At 46.1% G+C, this 22,453-nt stretch overlaps 1 protein-coding gene across 8 annotated transcripts in view; it reads right to left on the bottom strand.

Annotated features, from left to right (window-relative positions):
* RECQL5 (RecQ like helicase 5) overlaps positions 1-22,453 on the bottom strand; it is a 304,462-nt gene that overhangs the window by 199,323 nt on the left and 82,686 nt on the right. For all 8 annotated transcript variants that reach the window (XM_063960597.1, XM_063960602.1, XM_063960599.1 and 5 more), the window contains one exon: positions 2,028-2,110. In XM_063960597.1, the coding sequence (XP_063816667.1) occupies positions 2,028-2,110 (83 nt within the window). The remainder of the gene's footprint in view (positions 1-2,027; positions 2,111-22,453) is intronic.

Genomic DNA, 22,453 nt, shown 5'->3' with positions numbered 1-22,453 from the left:
CTGCTGCAGCTGCAATACTTCTCTCTCTTGGCATAATGGGGGTAATTCCAAGTTGATCGCAACAGGATTTTTGTTAGCAGTTGGGCAAAACCATGTGCACTGCAGGGGAGGCAGATATAACATGTGCAGAAAGAGCTAGATTTGGGTGGGTTATTTTGTTTCTGTGCAGGGTAAATACTGGCTGCTTTATTTTTACACTGCAAATTAGATTGCAGATTGAACACACCACACCCAAATCTAACTCTCTCTGCACATGTTAAATCTGCCTCCCCTGCAGTGCACATGGTTTTGCCCAACTGCTAACAAAATTCCTGCTGCGATCAACTTGGAATTACCCCCAATGTGTATTTGCGTCTCTACTGTGGTGTTACGTGTATAAGCGGCTCTACAGTAGTGTAACATGTATAAGGGACTCTACTGTGTGTTGTAAAGTGTATAAGAGGTATTACTGTGCAGTGTAATGTATCGGACACTACTAAGTGGTGTAATGTAAATAACGGACTATACTGTGTGGTGTGATAGGTACTATTATGTGGCCAAGCCCCTTCCCCATGAAGCCACACCCCCATATTTTGGTGCGTGACTTTGATGCGCACTGTCCCTACATTAAACATAGGGGAACCCAAAGGAAACTACCACCCTTACCTCCACAAGGTCAACTTAGGATTTTTAAATATTTTTTCTTTTCAAATGTAACATGCCACCACATGTTGGCCAGGCCCCCAATTCAGTACAGGGGAGAGGGTGCCAAAACATACCCTTGCTCCGGGCACCACGGCACCTAGCTACACCTCTGTCTGCAGTGTACATTTAAATGCAAATATAGTCCACTCCAGAAAATATAAAATTTGTTCTCACTCTTATTAGTGTGTGCAGAAAAGGTTATAAGCTATGAGTCGTCACACGTAACACCAAACATACAAATATTTCAACAATGTAAAATGATATATGACTCAGCCCAAGACACTATAGTGTGAGAATAATGACACTGTTACCTCTTTTAATGACAAACATTACTTCAAAAGATCAGCCAGGCATCTGTCTTGTGGCAAATGCCATAATGGATGGTTTTTCACTATCTTTAAATCTGATATTTTATTTCACCTACAGTAAATCTGGCCCAATGATTGGATACAGGGCCAACATTTCTTGAATAATAGCCACTACAGACTGTACATTGCTGTACAATACTTCATTATTTCTCCTTCATCAGAATTTTTAAAAGCCACGGCCCATTTCAAGTGACTTAAATTAAAGCTAATATTTATATGTGTAGACCACAGGTATGGAAGGTAATGCAGGACATCATTAATAAATATATTTAATTTATTAGCTGAAGAATCAGCATAGACAATAATATCTGTATTCATATAAAAAAATATAACCTCTATAAAAAAACTTCACATTAATCTTAATGGATGGATATAAATATAGCAGTTATGAAAATGTACATGCAAAGTCAAACATCTAATTTTAGGAGCTCTTTTGCGCAAATCAACAAATAATTTAAATGACAACACTTTTTAGATACTCTTTGTTTTTCATCTATCCAAGGACATTGGGCCTGATTAATGTTTGAAAGTAAGCAAAAATACCAGCAACTGGGCAAAACCATGGCGGGGCAGATGTAACATGTGCAGAGAGAGTTATATTTGGGCGAGTTATATTGTTTCTGTTCTGACTACTTTTACACAGATTTAAGATAGCTTTTTTTCTTTACACTGTAATTTAGAATTCACACACGTCCCACCCAAATGTTGAACCCACCCAGCTGAAATCTAACTCTATCTGCATATGTTACATCTGCCCCTCCTCCTGCAGTGCAGCATGGTTCTGCCCAGTTGATTTCTTTTTTGCTTTACTTACAAACATGAATCAGGCCCATTATACACTCTTTGTATTGTAATAATGCCACTTACAATTATTCCAAAAGCAGCTTTTATTAAAATCAAAAGTGAAGAAAAAGTGATGGTAAATATGTGCAAAAACAAAAACGGACATAATAGAGGCAACGATAAAGCACTTACCCCATCTCCTCACAGAAGTTCACCATTGCCTCAAATCCAGCCATAGCAGCTCTGTCTGATGCTTTGGTGTCTCCTCTCTTTGCCTGAAACAGAACACATATAATGATAGGATTACCACCACAGACAATACTCTGGTACAAGGTACTGATGAGCACAGCACATTGCACTGGTTATTTCATGCAATGAGGATAGTTAGAGGAACATAAGTGCTGTGCTAAACTATATCTATCTATCTATCTATCTATATATATCTATATATATCTATATATATCTATATATATCTATATATATACACACACATACACACACACATATATATATGTCTCGCTAGGTAACACAATATAGCCACTAGGTGGCATTTACAATAACAATTCTTATAGGCCCTACACATTACGCGATTGGCCACCGAGGTGCCCGACGGCCGATACGGCCGACGGGCGACCCGGCGGCGGGTGGGCAGTGACGGGGGGAGTGAAGTTTCTTCACTCCCCCCGTCACCCGGCTCCGTAGACGTGCAGGCAAATATGGACAATCTCGTCCATATTGGCCTGCATGCACAGCCGACATGGCACCAGCGATGAACGAGTGCGGGGCCGCGCATCGTTCATCGCTGGTGCCTCCACACTGCACGATATGAACGTTATCTCGTTCATTAATGAACGAGATCGTTCATATCGTGCAGTGATGTCGGCCAGTGTGTAGGGCCCATTAGAGTTTTTCCTAAATGTCATACATTTAGAACGCACAAAAAAATAACAACATCCTCCATCCTGTAATCTACAGGTGCAAATATTTCATTTTGTCTACTATTAATTTTCCTTGAGTGATTAAAAAAAAAATCAGAGATCCCGAGCATGTACGTAGGCATTAACATGCACTGTGCAGTCTTTACACTGCTATATGTAAAATGGTCTCCCCACGCCTTGGCACCATTACAATTAGAGGGGTCTCTTACAATTACCTATGCCAAGGTCCACATAGAAGACATAGAGGCAAGATGAAGACTGCAAGAAAAAGAAGATGAAAAAAAGATGGATCAGTAAGAGGACATCACCACCATATGACTCCCCATCGAGTGACCTGGCTACTGATATAGGAATCTTTCATAGACAGCACCACCATATGATTCCCCACTGAGTGACCTCCCCATTGAGCTATAAAACAGCTCCTAGAGCTGTACTCTCCCCCCTTGAGTAGAGCCTTAACCACAAAAGCTGTCTCCACAAGGCTCATTTATTTCCCTCAGAAACCTAGCCAGATCGGACAAGACATGCTGTTATAACAGGAGCTTAATGTGCATACAGCACATCTTCCATCTGGTGCCATGAGAACACCTTCTCTGAAGCCTGTTGGCCCTGTCACTGGATTTGGTGACCTGAATTACATCAGCAGCCCCAAGGTGGGTGTCCCCGATCCCTTTACTATGCACTGCTGCCTACTTACTTTCCACCAAGGGATTGTCGATCGGATGCCTCCTTCTAACACTCACTTTGGGAAATGTATCACACATTCTCAATAATGGGGAAGCTGCCTGTAGCAACCAATCAGCTTCCACCTATACGTTTACAGAATTGACTTGATAAATGCTAGCTAGCTGACTGGTTGCTATGGGCAACTTCTCCACTTGTCTTCTTCTCCACTCTTTAGAAAGTTTGCTACATTTCTATTAACTGTATTGAGTCGACAAGTTGTGAGTTTTCCGGCAAGGCACTCTCTGTTTTTTTTTTTTTTTTTTAAATATCTTTTATTAAGGCTTCAATTCGTACAAATCATCACATTTTCCGTTGTACATCAAAATCAATTTCTGCACAACAATTACAAACATATAAATAATAGTTATGGTAGATTTACCGTTGATAACTCTATTTCTCCCAAGTCCACAGGATAAACATTGGGATATGAGGTAGCGACAGCCGATTTGCACCAATGATCAAAGGTTTCGGCCTCCCAGAATCCAACGGGCCAATCCTCTATATCCCCGCCTCCGGGCTCAGGCAATTCAGTTCTTTTCCAAAGCTCAAGGCAGGAGCATCACAAAGAGCCCTAATCAGGCGAGAAGAACGCACATGCACAAGGAAGAGGTTAGTATGTGAAAGGATCCTCAAATCAGGTGCGTCTTAGGAGAAATAGGTAAGTCTACCATAACTATTATTTCTCTTGCAGGGTCCACAGGTTATCCACAGGATAAACATTGGGATGTCCCAAAGCAAATTTAGTGGTGGGGACGCTCCTGATAGGACATGAGAATCCTTCGCCCGAATTCAGAGTCCTGAGAGGCAAAGGTATCAAAGGCATAATGTCTAATGAATGTGTTAACGGAAGACCATATGGCTGCCTTACATATCTGTTCAGCACCATGTTGTGCTGCCCATGATGGAACTACCTTACGAGTAGACTAAGCAGAGACATTAGCCGGAATAGGGAGATCAGCTTGAGACTATGCTTCTGAAATCGTCATCCGAAACCACCTCGCCAGTGTCTGCTTGTCAGCAGGCCATCCTCTCTTGTGAAATCCGTAGAGAACAAAGAGAGAATCTGTTTTTCTGATGGCAATGGTGCGATCCACATAGATCCTTAAAGCACAGACTACGTCCAATTATGCATCTCCTGCAGGAAGGTCCGGCCCTTGGAAGGCCAGAACAACAGTTTCTTAATTAAGGTGGAATTCAGACACCACCTTATGAAGATAATCAGATTTGGTTCTAAGAACCGCTCTATCTGGATGAAAAATCAGAAAAGGAGGGCGACATAATAACACCCCTAAATCTGAAACTCTTCTAGCTGAAGCAATAGCCAGTAGAAAAAGAGCTTTAGCTGTCAACCATTTAAGATCCACTTGCTTTAGTGGTTCAAATGGAGCAACTTAAAGCGGCTTTAGGACTAAACTTTAATCCCAAGGCACTGCAGGAGGAACAAAGGGAGGTTTGATGTGAAGCTTTCCCTGGAAGAAAGTACGAACATCCTGTGGGTTAGCAATTTTCTTTTGGAACCATACAGTCAATGCTGACACCTGCACTCTCAAGGAAGCCACCCGTAACCCTTTGTCCATTCCTGCCTGAAGGAATGCTAGGACTCTGAAACCTCTGAAAGACCTAGGGTCAACTTTCGGGTCACTGCACCAAAGAATATAGGCTTGCCATATTCGGTAATAAATGAAATCCGAGGATGGTTTCCTTGCTCTGAGCATTGTTTGAATTACCTGTTGTGAGAATCCTCTTGCTTTCAGAATGGAAGACTCAAGAGACACGCCATCAAAGACAGTCGATCCAGGTGCTTGTAATAACAAGGACCCAGTGACAGTAGATCTAGGCACTGAGGGAGTAAAAATGGATCATCCATTGACAGCCTCTGCAGATCTATGCACCAATGTCTTCTGGGCCAAGCCGGAGCTATTAGTATCACGGCACCCTTTCCCTGTTTTACCTTTCTCATCACCCTGGGCAACAGGGCGATCAGTGAAAGCCAGACGAAATTCCAGTCTCACTGACAGGGCATCCACTAAGGATGCTCTGGGATCCTTTGTTCTTGACCTGTATGTGGGAACTGTGTTATTCTGATGGGAAGTCATGAGATTTATCTCCAGTAACCCCCACTTGTCTTCCAGAGTCTGGAAGACCTCGGGGTGTAAATCCCATTTGTTTGCATGAATGGCGTGTCGACTGAGAAAATCCGCTTCCCAGTTTAGGACTCTCAGAATAAACACTGCGGACAAGGCTGGATGATCAAGTTCTGCCCACCTTAACGTGCGTCTTACCTCCTTCATTGCTTTTTGGCTACCATGTCCTCCTTGATGATTGAGGTACGTTACTGCTGTAGCATTGTCCGAGCGAATTTGAACTGGTTTCCCCTGAAGAATGTCCTTTGCCTGATATAAATGACCCAAAGTTCCAATATATGTATTGGCAGGTGACTTTCTTCCTTTGTCCACTGTCCTTAGAAGCAAACTCTTCCTGACATTGCTGCCCAGCCCTGAAGACTGGCATCTGTTGTCAGAATTTCCCAATCTGATATCCAAAAGGGTCACCTTTTGTCCAGATGAGATGTCTGTAGCCACCAAGCTAATGACCTCCTTACTTCCAGAGGAAGGACCATAGTCTGCATTTTTATTGTCTGATGAAACCCAATCCATTTGGCAAGGATCAGACGTTGCAGAGGCCTCGAGTGGAACCGAATATACTCCACCATGTCGAATAGCGACACCATCAATCCCATCACGTGCATTGCTGCGTGAACGGATACCCTTTGACTGTGTAGTAGCTACTGAATCCTTGACTGAATTTTGGATATTTTGTTCAGAGGTAAAATTACTCTCTGAAGACCTGAAACCAACACAGCCCCCAAATGAGTCATCCGCTGTGACAGAACCAGGGACGACTTTGCCCAATTTATGAGCCAACCGTGTCTCTGCAAACAAGCTATTGCCCGTTGCAGATTACACTGAAGCAATTCCTGAGATTGTGCCAGGATTAATAATTTGTCGAGGTATGGAAAAATCCTTATCCCCTGCTGACGGAGATAAGCTGCCATTACCACCATAATTTTGGTGAATACTCTGGGAGCTGTGGCCAGTCCAAATGGTAGGGCCTGAAAATGTTGCTGGAGGATAGCAAACCTGAGATAGTGCTGATGTAACAGTGCTATAGGAACATGTAGGTAAGCATCCTGGATATCCAGGGATACCATAAAATCCTCTGGTTCCATGGCCAAAATAATGGAACGTAAAGTCTCCATATGAAACAGAGACACCCAAATGTACTTGTTCAGTCCTTTGAGATTGAGTATGGGCTGGAACGAACCATTTTGCTTCTGGACTAGAAACAGGTTGGAATAAAAACCTTGTCCTCGTTGTGCAGGAGGAACTGGAATTATCACTCTTGACTGAGCAACTTCTGAACTGCCTCTTGCACAGCCCTGGCCTTCGTTTCCACTGAAGACGGGCTGGTACAAAAAAATCTTTGTGGAGGGTGTTTCTTGAAAGCAAACGCATAACTGTGAGATATCGCTTCTTGCACCCAGGCATATGTAGTAGACTGCTGCCAGATCTGTGCAAACTGAAGAAGTCGGCCTCCCACCCTCGGGTCCCCAGGTGGAGGCCCGCACTATCAGGCTGATGGATTATCTTCTGACTTGGAAGCCAGTCCTCTGGTAGCCCAAAGCTTTTTTAGTCTTACCATACTTGTCAGATTGAGACAGTTTGCCACAACCCTTTCCTTTTGCTTTTCCTTGAATCCGAAAGGGCCGAAAAGCTTGAAATCTACACTTGGATTTGTGTGTGGAAGGAAACTTGACTTTCTTGGAGGATGTTCTGACTCCAAAATACTGTTTAATTCTTTACCAAAAGAATATCTCCAGTAAAAGGCAATGAGTCCAGAACCTTCTTGGATTATGAATCAAATTTCAAGGTACATAGCCAAACAGCTCTGCGAGCTGTTACTGCTGAGGCTGATGCCTGAGAGGTAATTTTACCCATATCCAAGGCTGCTTCTTCCATAAAAATAACTGCCTGTTTGATGTGCAATATGGGATTTTTGTTCTCTAGATGCCAAAGAAAGATCATCCTCCAATGCATCAGCCCAGGCTGCCACTGCTTTTGCCATCCAGGCTGAAATCATGGCTGGTCTTATGATTGCCCGAGACACTGAGAAAATGTTTTTTAGAAAACTATCTATTTTCGTATCCGTGACATAATTTAAAGATGTTGAAGGCAAAGGTAATGTAGATTTCCACTCCAATAGAATGACATGCGTATCTACTTTGGGAGCCACCTCCCTTTTTAAACAGTCCCCAGCCGGAAGAGGATAATGGGAATTCCATTTCTTTGGAATCTTAAACTTCTTACTGGGTGTTACCCAAGCCTCTTGCATAATTTCCATCAGCTGTCCTGACCCAGGAAATTCAGTCCTAACTGTTTTGGGATGTTTAAACACAGGTGCCTTAGATTTTAAGAAAAGGCTCTGCTGCTTCCTCCAAGGATAGAATGGCTTTCATAGCACCAATTAGCTTAGGTATATCCAGAAAGCTAAAACCTTCATCCTCATCTCTGTATGCAAACTCGGAGTGCGATGAAGCCTCATCTTCCGATGAGTCCCCATCTGAAACACATGTAGACTGTGAAGATGTTGTTTCACGTCTATGTGATTTACTTTCCATCAGCCTTTCCGCCTGTTTTTGTTGAAAGGCTGCAGATTCCTGTAATGGATGTGATAAACCCCAAGTAGGATGTTACATGTAAGGTTTAATAGGGTAACCTATCCCTTGTATAGGAGCTGGCATTATCCGCTCAGCTATACTGGATAATGGCCCTCATTCCGAGTTGTTCGCTCGCAAGCTGCTTTTAGCAGCTTTGCACACGCTAAGCCGCCGCCTACTGGGAGTGAATCTTAGCTTATCAAAATTGCGAACGAAAGATTAGCAAAATTGCGAATAGACACTTCTTAGCAGTTTCTGAGTAGCTCCACACTTACTCGGCATCTGCGATCAGTTCAGTCAGTTTCGTTCCTGGTTTGACGTCACAAACACACCCAGCGTTCGCCCAGACACTCCTCCGTTTCTCCAGCCACTCCCGCGTTTTTCCCAGAAACGGTAGCGTTTTTTCGCACACACCCATAAAACGGCCAGTTTCCGCCCAGAAACACCCACTTCCTGTCAATCACATTACGATCACCAGAACAAAGAAAAAACCTTGTAATGCCGTGAGTAAAATTCCTAACTGCATAGCAAATTTACTTGGCGCAGTCACACTGCGGACATTGCGCATGCGCATTAGCGACTAATCGCTCCGTTGCGAGAAAAAAATAACGAGCGAACAACTCGGAATGACCCCCAATGTCTGTGCAAACATAGCCCATGGGGGTTCCATTTGAACCTATGCCTGCCTTGGATTATTTAGGAGGCTTTGGTGAAAGCTAAAATAGTTTGCACATAATACACTTTGAACCAGATCCTGAGAGGTTAACCTAGATTTGCAAGACAAACATGAAATGAGTGTTGGTGCTGCTGTGGAGAGTGTATCCTCCTCACCCTTGCCTCTCTTAGACATGATAAAGAAATTACACACCTGTACAGTGTTAACTACACAATTTGTGACTGAAATCACTTTAAAACTTGTCAAAGTGACATACAATCTGACCCCTCCCTGCTTTGCACCAGCATTGAGGATCGGAATACCTAGAAACTGACTGAAAATAGTAAAGTCAGCAATTGCACTAGCACTCAGTCACAGGTTATACATTAGTATAATAAGCAATATGAGCACATATTTAACTACAGATACAGTTCAACTATGTAGCAGAAACATATTACAGGTTGAGTATACCTTATCCAAAATGCTTGGGACCAGAGGTATTTTGGATATCAGATTTTTCCGTATTTTGGAATAATTGCATACCATAATGAGATATCATGGTGATGGGACCTAAATCTAAGCACAGAATGTATTTATGTTACATATACACCTTATACACACAGCCTGAAGGTAATTTTAGACAATATTTTTCATAACTTTGTGCATTAAACAAAGTGCGTCTACATTCACACAATTCATTTATGTTTCATATACACCTTATACACACAGCCTAAAGGTCATTTAATACAATATTTTTAATAACTGTGTATTAAACAAAGTTTGTGTACATTGAGCCATCAAAAAACAAAGGTTTCGGGGCGTGGCTTAACGCTGGAGAGCAGTCGCAGCTGTGCATAGCTCCTGCTTTAATAACATCCTTTTACCCTCCTAGCCCGCCTAAACTTGCTCTCCTGCTCCAAATCCCTACTACCTACACCCTCCCAATCCCCCTGCTGCTAAACACCAGTGGCCGCGGAATCGGGGAGCGCATTAAAAGCTCCCACGGATTGCGGCCCGCTGCTTATTCTCACGCCGGGGCCTCGATTTCACGGGCGACCCACCGGACTTCCGGAAACGTGGTGGTGACGGCGCCCGGACCCTGCTCACCTCCCCCGGGGCTCTCTAGCCTGTCTGTGACCTCCGGCCAGCCCCGCGAGTCCCGCGACTGCCTGTACCCACGGGGGGCTCCAGTGAAGGGGCCAGCTTTTCACTCCCTGCGCCGGAACCCGGCGGCCATCTTCCTCCCTGCTCCTGCTGCAGCACACGTGCACACAGACTGCCGTGGACCCGGAAAAGGGATGCCTGCGGCTACCCCACGCACCCCACACCTCGGCTGGCTCTCCCTGCTGCCGCTTGAGCCATATCCGTATCTGCTGGTGATCGCTGCCGCGGTCGGGGCCCTCTGAGGGGAGACAATACTAGTTGCTGGTAGGCTCTGCTGGGATTCGGCTGCTCTGACGACACCGACATAACGGAGGTGTCTGTCACTTATAAGGAGGCACAGCCCACCCACCCTTCTCACAGCTGCTTGGCACTTAAGAGACTGCTTCTTTCTCTGCACCTCCCCCTACAGTATACAAAGGCCGGTGGCCATATTGGCACTGCCCCAGCTACCGGGGACCTGACGATCGAGACAGAGGGAGACGGGAGCTGCACTGGCCGGACAGCTGCTACACACTGCGCTTAGGAACTCTCCCCTGCCTTCCGCCGCCCGGATCACCACTCCTCCCTCCGTGCAGACCCCTGCGGATATCCGTTACATGGTGGCGGCTGAGGATCCATAAATGTCCCTGACGCCCTGACCCTGACCTCATCGCTGCTGAGCACCTAAAGGTCCACCGACACCTGGACAACGGGTCCTGTGCTGAACTCCACCTCCTTGGTTGCCGCCCTCTCCCTGCTTACCCACGGGGGCCTGGCCCCTCTCATCACTTACTCTTGCCGGCTCCTGAAAGTCTTCTCAACCACAGACACCGCACGCCCCTCCCTCCTTCCCCCCCATCTTACCTCACCTCTCATGCGTCTTGCTCAGGATGAGCTACTACTGAAGTCACTATTTAATATGCGAGACCCGTTACACCTTTTACTATCTGGACTCTCTGTGCCTGGCTACCTCATCTCTGCTTAAACCTCTATGCATGGAAAAGTTCCTGATTCCTCTGCCCGTGATGTCCGCAGGCACTACTCAGCATTCACGAGAGGACACCCCATGTAGTGACTCCTCCAACTCTGACCACTCGACCACACGCTCACTCTCCCAGCGCTCCCGTAAATCACGACCGCTTCTTAAGCAGCCGAAGATGAAACATAAGGACCTGCTGGCGGTTCTAGGGCCACTCCTAGATGAGAAATTGGCAGGCATTAAAGAGGCCATCGAGTCTTCTTCGACCCTGCTAAGTCAACACTCTACGCGCCTTGATGAGGCGAAACAAAGGATATCGACCCTAGAGGATAATTTGGAGGAAGCCCAACGTTCTCTGCAGGCCAAACAGCTGGCGGTCGCTGACCTTTCTGAAAAGCTCGATGACCTTGAAAATCGCGGCAGACGTAACAATCTGCGGGTCATAGGCATCCCAGAGTCGGTGAGGGGTCGCGAACTCCTGGCCCTCCTCTCGGTTGATATCCCGGAGCAACTTTCCATGGATCTAAAAGGAGTCCCTCTAGTCATTGAGAGAGCCCATCGCGTGGGGCCTGAAAGGAAGAATTCTTTGGGACTTCAACTTAATAGTCGACCCATCCATGGACAGATCCAGGGTAAGTACTACCAACCACTACGATTCTTGCACAACTCTTATCTTCTTTCTGCTCCCAATTGGATCTCTTGGACCCCTGGCGGATCTTTCACCCCACTCAAAAAGACTATTCTTTTTACTCTCACCCCCACTCTTCTCACTCCCGTATTGACTACATCTTTACTGCCGCTCACCTTCTCCCCAGAGTCACTCACACCTCTATCGACAATATTATCATATACGATCATGCCCCTATCTCCCTCCATATCCAACTAAATGTGCCCTCCCGTAGTCTACCCCGATGGCGTCTTCCAGCCTACCTGCGTCACTCCGCTGTTTCCTTCTCCATATGAAGCAGTCTTGGCACAACTATATTTTGGACAACGATGACCAGAGTCCAGACTCGCTGATTTTCTGGGGTGCAGCTAAAGCCGTTCTCCGAGGTCACATCATGTCATATACTAATTTTAAACGGAAGAAGTTTTCATCTCAACTACAGTCCTTGAGCACAACCCTCACCTCAGCATACAGGACTTACACTCAACACGATACCCCCGCCCACAAAGAGGCTTATCTTTCGGCCAAACTCGTTTACGATACATTTCTCACGGAAAGAGCCCAACTATCTTATGATTATCAACGCAACAAATTCCATAGATGGGGAAATAAATCGGGCAAGTTATTGGCCAACCTAATCAAAGGCTCTAACTCCCGCACATGGGTAAACGCAATTAAAAGCTCAGACTCGCGGAGCACAGACCCTGCCGTTATCTGAAATGAATTTAGAGACTTTTATCGGTCTCTGTACTCCAAGGGCCCTGATGACCCTGCGGCTAACCTCTCTTTTCTAGAGGAGGCTGCTCTCCCTGTTTTGACTCAGGATGAGAGAGACTCTCTGGAAAGCCCGATTACGGCTGAGGAGGTTGTTGAGGTCATTAAGACCTTACCAAATAACAAAAGCCCCAGTCCTGATGGCTTTGGCGCAGAGTTCTATAAAATGCTCAGAGATGAACTGGCGCCCACCCTTACGTCTCTCTATAATCACATTCTTACTTCCAAACAAACACCGATTAGATTCAATGAGGCCACGTTTATAGTGAAACAAAAAAATATATATGAATAGCGCTCCCCAATTGGGATATATATCACCAAAGCGTAATGTCCATCAGATTCTTGCAAGGAATAATGATGACAGTATTTCACGTTCTGATATCTTCTTACATAGACGTCCAAGATACCTCAAATGAGATCAGAAAAGACGCCTCTCATAGCGTAAAACAATTTTTTCCATTTATTCTAAAACTTTTTTTAAAAATTCATACGATAACAATGAACAAGTTATCCACCACCATACAGAGTAACTGCGTACCAGAGTGGGCCTATACAAGGTGTTGAAAAAGACTCTATGTTGAAACGCGTTGGTGGATCAAGGCAGAGACTGATACGGCGTGGAACCTTGAAAGGCGGAACAGCTGGACCGTGGAGGAGTTACGCCCGGGATTAACCCTTCCATGTGCAACACATGCCTTGTATAGGCCCACTCTGGTACGCAGTTACTCTGTATGGTGGTGGATAACTTGTTCATTGTTATCGTATGAATTTTTAAAAAAAGTTTTAGAATAAATGGAAAAAATTGTTTTACGCTATGAGAGGCGTCTTTTCTGATCTCATTTGAGGTATCTTGGACGTCTATGTAAGAAGATATCAGAACGTGAAATACTGTCATCATTATTCCTTGCAAGAATCTGATGGACATTACGCTTTGGTGATATATATCCCAATTGGGGAGCGCTATTCATATATATTTTTTTGTTTCACATATGTATTCTGGTTTGTGGTAACCTGTTGAGTAGCTGCACCCCTTGCATTTCAGCGCAGTTGATATATCTCTCTGTTTGAAACCCACGTTTATAGTCATTGCAAAGCCTGGAAAGGATCCCTCCCTACCCGGCTCTTACAGGCCGATCTCTCTCCTCAATCAAGATTTTAAAATTCTTACGAAATGAATGGCCAATAGATTGCAGCTTTGTCTCTCTCGCCTTATATCGCCTGCGCAGCTGGGATTCATCAAACATAGACAATCTGTGCAGGGTATCAGGATCGCCCTAGCGGCTATCACCTACTCGCATACCCATAATCTCACCAATAATATCCTCATTAACCTTGATGCGGAAAAAGCCTTTGATAAGATTGCCTGGCCCCATCTTGCTAGGGTTTTGTCTTATCAACAGTTCGGAGATAAATTTTGTGGCCTGGTCGAATCCATTTATGCTGACCCCACTGCGCAGGTTATAGTCAACAACACCTCCTCATCTTCCTTTATCCTTGAAAGAAGGACCAGACAAGTTTGTCCCCTCTCCCCCCTCCTTTTTAACCTGGCCTTAGAACCCTTCATGCGTTACATCCTCAACCTCTCTGATTTTAGCGGCGTTAGGATTGGCAATAGAGAGATTAAATTAATAGCGTTTGCGGATGACATTCTTCTTTTTACCTCCAATCCGAAACAGTCCATTACAGCACTGCAGCACGCTATTTCTCGCTTTTCCTCTTTTGCGGGATTCTCGATCAACTTCGACAAATCGGAGGCTCTGGCCATCTTTCCCCATATTACTACAGGGTGGGATACCTCCTTCCCGTTTCGATGGGCCACTACCCTAGTACCCATATCACGTATCTTGGGGTCCTCCTTCCCTCTGACCCCGCTCGTTTATACCCTGATAACGTTCACCCTATTCTAACTAAAATCCAGACAGAATTAGCACTATAGCAGAATCTACCTCTCAATCTTATGGGTCGCTGTAATCTCGTAAAGATGGCTAGCTTCCCCAAATTGCTCTATGTCCTTCAAATGGTGCCTATCATGCTATCTAAATCTGACCTCGCCCTCCTTAACTCATCTATATCTAAGTTTATTTGGTCCAATAAGAGACCCAGAATTAGGTTTTTTTAAACTGTCTCAGACGGTACAGAATGGAGGGCTGAATCTGCCGGACATAGAGCAATATAATATGGCCTGCCTCCTGCGCTTCGCCATGGACTGGCTCAATGATACTTCGATTTTCACTGACTCACTGATTGACTCCCAACTCTGTACCCCCCTCTCTCTCAGTTCTGTTCTACACACGTCCAAATCTGATTTGTCATCTCTCTCTCTGGACAATGTACTCCTTACCTCCACTGCGCTGGCATGGAGACTATCTAGGAAATCCATGAAGTTACAGTACACCCACTCCATATTTCTTCCCCTAGTTGGGAACCCGCGTTTTCAGCAGGGTCAGGCCTCCTATCCCTTTGCTGCATGGCACGCTGCAGGAATTACACGAGTCGGTGACCTTCTTAACTCTAGCAAAAAGCCACTCACTTTCGCGGAAGCACTGATTAAATATGACATAGATCCGAACCATGGATTCTATTTTTTTCAAGCTTCTCATTATATAAACACAGTCCTTTCTCATCTCCATGTATCCGACTTTGTTAATAGCCTTGATACGCTCCTGCGCTCTGGGATATGCTCCATCTCATCTCTCTATGCCCGCATTCGCACAGAACACATTCCCGCTACGGACCTAACCCAAGTGCTGACATGGTCCTCTCAAATTCCCTCTATGTCCCCAGACACCGTGATGGACTGGTTTACAACTTCCCTTAAACTCATCCCAGCCAGGACCTCCCCTCTCAAGATGCGAAATTGATAGCGATTCTTTCAGCCGTAGGCAGGAAGGCCATACTTCAACAGTGGATTTCTGACACCCCTCCTACGCTGTCACTAGCTACCTCTAGATTACTCTTCCTGTTCACGATGGATTGGCTGGAAACGACCCTAAATAAGGAGACTTTGACCCCTACCTTATTTCGATGTTGGGGTCGTTTTATCGACCAACTGCCCACTCTGATGAAATTGGCTATTAAGCATAGCTTTCAACATACCACGTGGTACGGCCGTCAACTCCTGGCTGATGACCCTCCCATCTCTCTCCCGTGACTACACGATCCTCCCCCTCTCTCTCCCTCATCTATTTCCCCTCCCTGACTGTTACATCACTGGCTGCAGCTCCCCCTTCTCTCCTTCGCCTCTCTCCTTCCATATTTCCTCTTCACATTTCCGCTGTCTACAAGCCTCTTCTCGCTCTGATGATGTCTCCATGGTCCATGGATGGGTCGGCGGTCCCTATGCCCCAGCAGGTACGATTATTTTTATGTTTTTTCTACGGTTTTTTTTTTTGGGGGGTTTAGTAGGTCTTAGTTTTTTCGTTCTCCACAGGGGAGAACGTATTAGTATGTTGTATTGTTTCTACTGTTTATATTTCAGCTTTTGCATGTGATTGACGAACAGTATTTTTGTAGAATGACTTTTTCACAATCCTGGTAACTGTGTCGTCTACAGTTTTATTCTTATATACAAGAAAATGGAAAATGTGAGGTTTAACCCTAGTCCCCGATGCCATATACTTAGAAGATGTTTGTTGTATTGTTTATTTTTGTATTAGGCTGGATGACATGTTTACTTCTGACATTCAATGTTGTATTTTCAGAACCTCAATAAAATATATATTGCAAAAAAAAACAAACCAAAGGTTTCACTATCTCACTCAAAAAAAGTCTGTATTTCGGAATATTCCGTATTTCGGAATATTTGGATATGGGATACTCAACCTGTACTGCATTACCTTATATAGGACTTTAAAACGTATTCAGTCACACAGCGAAAGAAACAGCAGCAATAGTTTACAGACTCATATGCATCAGGCACTTATCTAACTATTCGTACTCAATAGTAGATAGAGACTTAGTGCTGTATCACCCAGCTCAGGAGAGTGGGATACAGGGAGACTTAACCCCGCTTCCAGGATCCATCAAAACGTTAGTGAACGCTGAGTGGATCTAGACGCTATTAGTGTACACAACCGCCCCGTGAACCTACAGTGAACACAGACGCCCACGTAAACACAGACGCACCAGTCATACAGCCACCTATGCTGCGACTGGGTCCTTTTAGATACACAGCGTCTTAGATGGAAGCGGGAAATCAGTTCATGGCGGGAAACTCAGAGGAAACTGGTCATGAACTGGGGGGAGGGGTGACCAGGGGAGCGTCTTACTCCCCTCTGCTGACATCAACCCCAGGGATCACGGCCTCAATACTACCCCGGAGCCTATAATTCCTGATGCCTAGCGCTGGTGCACTCGAGGTGGCAACCGCGTCAGCGACTGTTTATTAGTCTCCATCCCCCACCAGAGAATGTTTTGGCTTGGGGGAGAAAAATTTCTAGTTACGCCACTGGTCAACCCCCTGCCCTAAATGATTCCTGCAGTGAGGACTATCTAATCCTCTACATCTGCTAAGGCAGGCCTTGGTCAATTGGGGAAATGCATTCCCTTTTCTTTTTGTGTGATCTACACCAATGAAGTCACCGCTTTACCTAACAGAACCAACCAAATGTCTGACTTTGGCACATGTTGGAATCCCCTGCAAGATGAGCCTTGTGTGTATTTTAATAGAGAACGATGTACGCTTGTATGTTGTTATAATATTAATGATAAGAGCATAGACTAAGTAGGAGTCAGGAATAGTAAGGGGAGGTGTCAGATGCTGACACCAAGGTGGGCCTGTCTGCTTAAAAAATGCCAGGGCCTATTTTTAGTCCCAGTCCGGCCCTGGTTGCACAGGACCTAGACACCCAGGTGAGGATGAGAAGCTGGGTTCCCTCTGTCATTTACAGCTCTCTCCTCCCTCCGATCTCTCCTCTGGATGGAAGCTCCATCGGTAACTGATGAAACCTGATACTCCTGTGTCTGCCTGTACGGCATACTGGCTGCCTGATTCTGCTGCTGCATAAAAATAAGAATTTACTTACCGATAATTCTATTTCTCATAGTCCGTAGATGGATGCTGGGAACTCCGTAAGGACCATGGGGAATAGCGGCTCCGCAGGAGACTGGGCACAAAAGTAAAAGCTTTATGACTAGCTGGTGTGCACTGGCTCCTCCCCCTATGACCCTCCTCCAAGCCTCAGTTAGGATACTGTGCCCGGACGAGCGTACATAATAAGGAAGGATCTTGAATCCCGGGTAAGACTCATACCAGCCACACCAATCACACCGTACAACTTGTGATCTGAACCCAGTTAACAGTATGATAAACGTAGGAGCCTCTGAAAAGATGGCTCACAACAATAAACAACCCGATTTTTGTAACAATAACTATATACAAGTATTGCAGACAATCCGCACTTGGGATGGGCGCCCAGTATCCACTACGGACTATGAGAAATAGAATTATCGGTAAGTAAATTCTTATTTTCTCTGACGTCCTAGTGGATGCTGGGAACTCCGTAAGGACCATGGGGATTATACCAAAGCTCCCAAACGGGCGGGAGAGTGCGGATGACTCTGCAGCACCGAATGAGAGAACTCCAGGTCCTCCTCAGCCAGGGTATCGAATTTGTAAAATTTAGCAAACGTGTTTGCCCCTGACCAAGTAGCTGCTCGGCAAAGTTGTAAAGCCGAGACCCCTCGGGCAGCCGCCCAAGATGAGCCCACCTTCCTTGTGGAATGGGCTTTTACAGATTTTGGCTGTGGCAGGCCTGCCACAGAATGTGCAAGCTGAATCGTACTACAAATCCAACGAGCAATCGTCTGCTTAGAAGCAGGAGCACCCAGCTTGTTGGGTGCATACAGGATAAACAGCGAGTCAGATTTTCTGACTCCAGCCGTCCTGGAAACATATATTTTCAGGGCCCTGACTACGTCCAGCAACTTGGAGTCCTCCAAGTCCCTAGTAGCCGCAGGCACCACAATAGGCTGGTTCATGTGAAACGCTGAAACCACCTTAGGGAGAAATTGAGGGCGAGTCCTCAGTTCTGCCCTGTCTGAATGAAAAATTAGGTAAGGGCTTTTATATGATAAAGCCGCCAATTCTGAGACACGCCTGGCTGAAGCCAGGGCTAACAGCATGACCACTTTCCATGTGAGATATTTTAATTCCACAGTGGTGAGTGGTTCAAACCAATGTGACTTTAGGAGACTCAACACTACATTGAGATCCCAAGGTGCCACTGGAGGCACAAAAGGAGGCTGTATATGCAGTACCCCTTTGACAAACGTCTGAACTTCAGGCACTGAAGCCAGTTCTTTTTGGAAGAATATTGACAGGGCCGAAATTTGAACCTTAATGGACCCTAATTTTAGGCCCATAGATAGTCCTGTTTGCAGGAAATGCAGGAAACGACCCAGTTGAAATTCCTCTGTAGGGGCCTTCTTGGCCTCACACCACGCAACATATTTTCGCCAAATGCGGTGATAATGTTTCGCGGTTACATCCTTCCTGGCCTTGATCAGGGTAGGGATGACTTCATCTGGAATGCCTTTTTCCTTCAGGATCCGGCGTTCAACCTCCATGCCGTCAAACGCAGCCGCGGTAAGTCTTGGAACAGACAAGGTCCCTGCTGGAGCAGGTCCTTTCTTAGAGGTAGAGGCCACGGGTCCTCCGTGAGCATCTCTTGAAGTTCCGGGTACCAAGTCCTCCTTGGCCAATCCGGAGCCACGAGTATAGTTCTTACTCCTCTCCTTCTTATGATTCTCAGTACTTTGGGTATGAGCGGCAGAGGAGGGAACACATACACTGACTGGTACACCCACGGTGTTACCAGAGCGTCCACCGCTATCGCCTGAGGGTCCCTTGACCTGGCGCAATATCTGTCTAGTTTCTTGTTGAGACGAGACGCCATCATGTCCACCTTTGGTTTTTCCCAACGGTTTACAATCACGTGGAAGACTTCTGGGTGAAGTCCCCACTCCCCCGGGTGGAGATCGTGTCTGCTGAGGAAGTCTGCTTCCCAGTTGTCCACTCCCGGAATGAACACCGCTGACAGTGCTGTCACATAATTTTCCGCCCAGCGAAGAATTCTTGCAGCTTCTGCCATTGCCCTCCTGCTTCTTGTGCCGCCCTGTCTGTTTACGTGGCCGACTGCCGTGATGTTGTCCGATTGGATCAATACCGACTGACCCTGAAGCAGAGGCCTTGCTTGACTTAGGGCATTGTAAATTGCCCTTAGTTCCAGGATATTTATGTGAAGAGACGTTTCCATGCTTGACCACAAGCCCTGGAAATTTCTTCCCTGTGTGACTGCTCCCCAGCCTCTCAGGCTGGCATCCGTGGTCACCAGAATCCAGTCCTGAATGCCGAATCTGCGGCCCTCTAGAAGATGAGCACTCTGCAACCACCACAGGAGAGACACCCTTGTCCTTGGAGATAGGGTTATCCGCTGATGCATCTGAAGATGCGATCTGGACCATTTTTCCAGCAGATCCCACTGAAAAGTTCTTGCATGGAATCTTCCGAATGGAATCGCTTCGTAAGAAGCCACCATCTTTCCCAGGACCCTTGTGCATTGATGCACTGACACTTGTCCTGGTTTCAGGAGGTTCCTGACTAGCTCGGATAACTCCCTGGCCTTCTCCTCCGGGAGAAACACCTTTTTCTGGACTGTGTCCAGAATCATCCCTAGGAACAGTAGACGTGTTGTTGGAATCAGCTGCGATTTTGGAATATTTAGAATCCACCCGTGCTGACGTAGCACTACCTGAGATAGTGCTACTCCGACCTCTAACTGTTCCCTGGACCTTGCCCTTATCAGGAGATCGTCCAAGTAAGGGATAATTAAGACGCCTTTTCTTCGAAGAAGAATCATCATTTCGGCCATTACCTTGGTAAAGACCCGTGGTGCCGTGGACAATCCAAACGGCAGCGTCTGAAACTGAAAATGACAGTTTTGTACCACAAACCTGAGGTACCCTTGGTGAGAAGGGTAGATTGGGACATGGAGATAAGCATCTTTGATGTCCAGAGACACCATATAGTCCCCTTCTTCCAGGTTCGCTATCACTGCTCTGAGTGACTCCATCTTGAATTTGAACCTTTTTATCTAAGTGTTCAATGATTTCAGATTTAAAATCGGTCTCACCGAGCCGTCCGGCTTCGGTACCACAAACAGCGTGGAATAATACCCCTTTCCCTGTTGTAGGAGGGGTACCTTGATTATCACCTGCTGGGAATACAGCTTGTGAATAGCTTCCAATACTGCCTCCCTGTCGGAGGGAGACGTTGGTACAGCAGACTTCAGGAACCGGCGAGGGGGAGACGTCTCGAATTCCAATTTGTACCCCTGTGATACTACCTGCAGGATCCAGGGGTCCACTTGCGAGTGAGCCCACTGCGCGTTGAAATTTTTGAGACGGGCCCCCACCGTGCCTGAGTCCGCTTGTAAAGCCCCAGCGTCATGCTGAAGACTTGGCAGAAGCGGGGGAGGGCTTCTGATCCTGGGAAGAGGCTGCCTGCTGCAGTCTTTTTCCCCTTCCTCTGCCCCGGGGCAGAAATGAGTGGCCTTTTGCCCGCTTGCCCTTATGGGGACGAAAGGACTGAGTTTGAAAAGACGGTGTCTTTTTCTGCTGAGAGGTGACCTGGGGTAAAAAGGTGGATTTCCCAGCCGTCGCCGTGGCCACCAGGTCCGATAGACCGACCCCAAATAACTCCTCCCCTTTATACGGCAAAACTTCCATATGCCGTTTGGAATCCGCATCACCTGACCACTGTCGTGTCCATAAACTTCTTCTGGCAGAAATGGACAGCGCACTTACTCTTGATGCCAGGGTGCAAATATCCCTCTGTGCATCTCGCATATATAGTAATGCATCCTTTAAATGCTCTATAGTCAATAATATACTGTCCCTATCCAGGGTATCAATATTTTCAGTCAGGGAATCCGACCAAGCCACTCCAGCGCTGCACATCCAGGCTGAGGCGATTGCTGGTCGTAGTATAACACCAGTATGTGTGTATATACCCTTTAGGATATTTTCCAGCTTTCTATCAGCTGGTTCCTTGAGGGCGGCCGTATCAGGAGACGGCAACGCCACTTGTTTTGATAAGCGTGTGAGCGCCTTATCTACCCTAGGGGGTGTTTCCCAACGCGCCCTAATCTCTGGCGGGAAAGGGTATAATGCCAATAATTTATTAGAAATCAGCAGTTTTTTATCGGGGGAAACCCACGCTTTGTCACACACCTCATTTAATTCATCTGATTCAGGAAAAACTATGGGTAGTTTTTTCACACCCCACATAATACCCCTTTTTGTGGTACTTGTAGTATCAGAAATGTTCAAAGCCTCCTTCATTGCCGTGATCATGTAACGTGTGGCCCTGCTGGACATTACGTTTGTCTCGTCACCGTCCACACTGGAGTCAGTATCCGTGTCTGGGTCTGTGTCGACCATCTGAGGTAACGGGTGCTTTAGAGCCCCTGACGGTGTTTGAGACGCCTGGACAGGCACTAACTGATTTGCCGGCTGTCTCATGTCGTCAACAGTTTTTTGCAAAGTGCTGACACTGTCACGTAATTCCTTCCATACGACCATCCAGTCAGGTGTCGACTCCCTAGGGGGTGACATCACTATTACAGGCAATTGCTCCGCCTCCACATCATTTTCCTCCTCATACATGTCGACACAATCGTACCGACACACAGCACACACACAGGGAATGCTCTGATAGAGGACAGGACCCCACGAGCCCTTTGGGGAGACAGAGGGAGAGTTTGCCAGCACACACCAGAGCGCTATATATATATATATACAGGGATAACCTTATATAAGTGTTTCTCCCTTCTATAGCTGCTGTATTTGTATTATCTGCCAATTAGTGCCCCCCCTCTCTTGTTTTACCCTGATTCTGTAGCAGGACTGCAGGGGAGAGTCAGGGAGCCGTCCTTCCAGCGGAGCTGTGAGGGAAAATGGCGCTTGTGTGCTGAGGAGATAGGCTTCGCACCCTTTTCGGCGGCCTTTTCTCCCGCTTT

Source organism: Pseudophryne corroboree, chromosome 3, assembly GCF_028390025.1.
Source record: "Pseudophryne corroboree isolate aPseCor3 chromosome 3, aPseCor3.hap2, whole genome shotgun sequence".
NCBI lineage: Eukaryota > Metazoa > Chordata > Amphibia > Anura > Myobatrachidae > Pseudophryne > Pseudophryne corroboree.
This window is presented reverse-complemented; position numbering and strand designations above follow the sequence as displayed.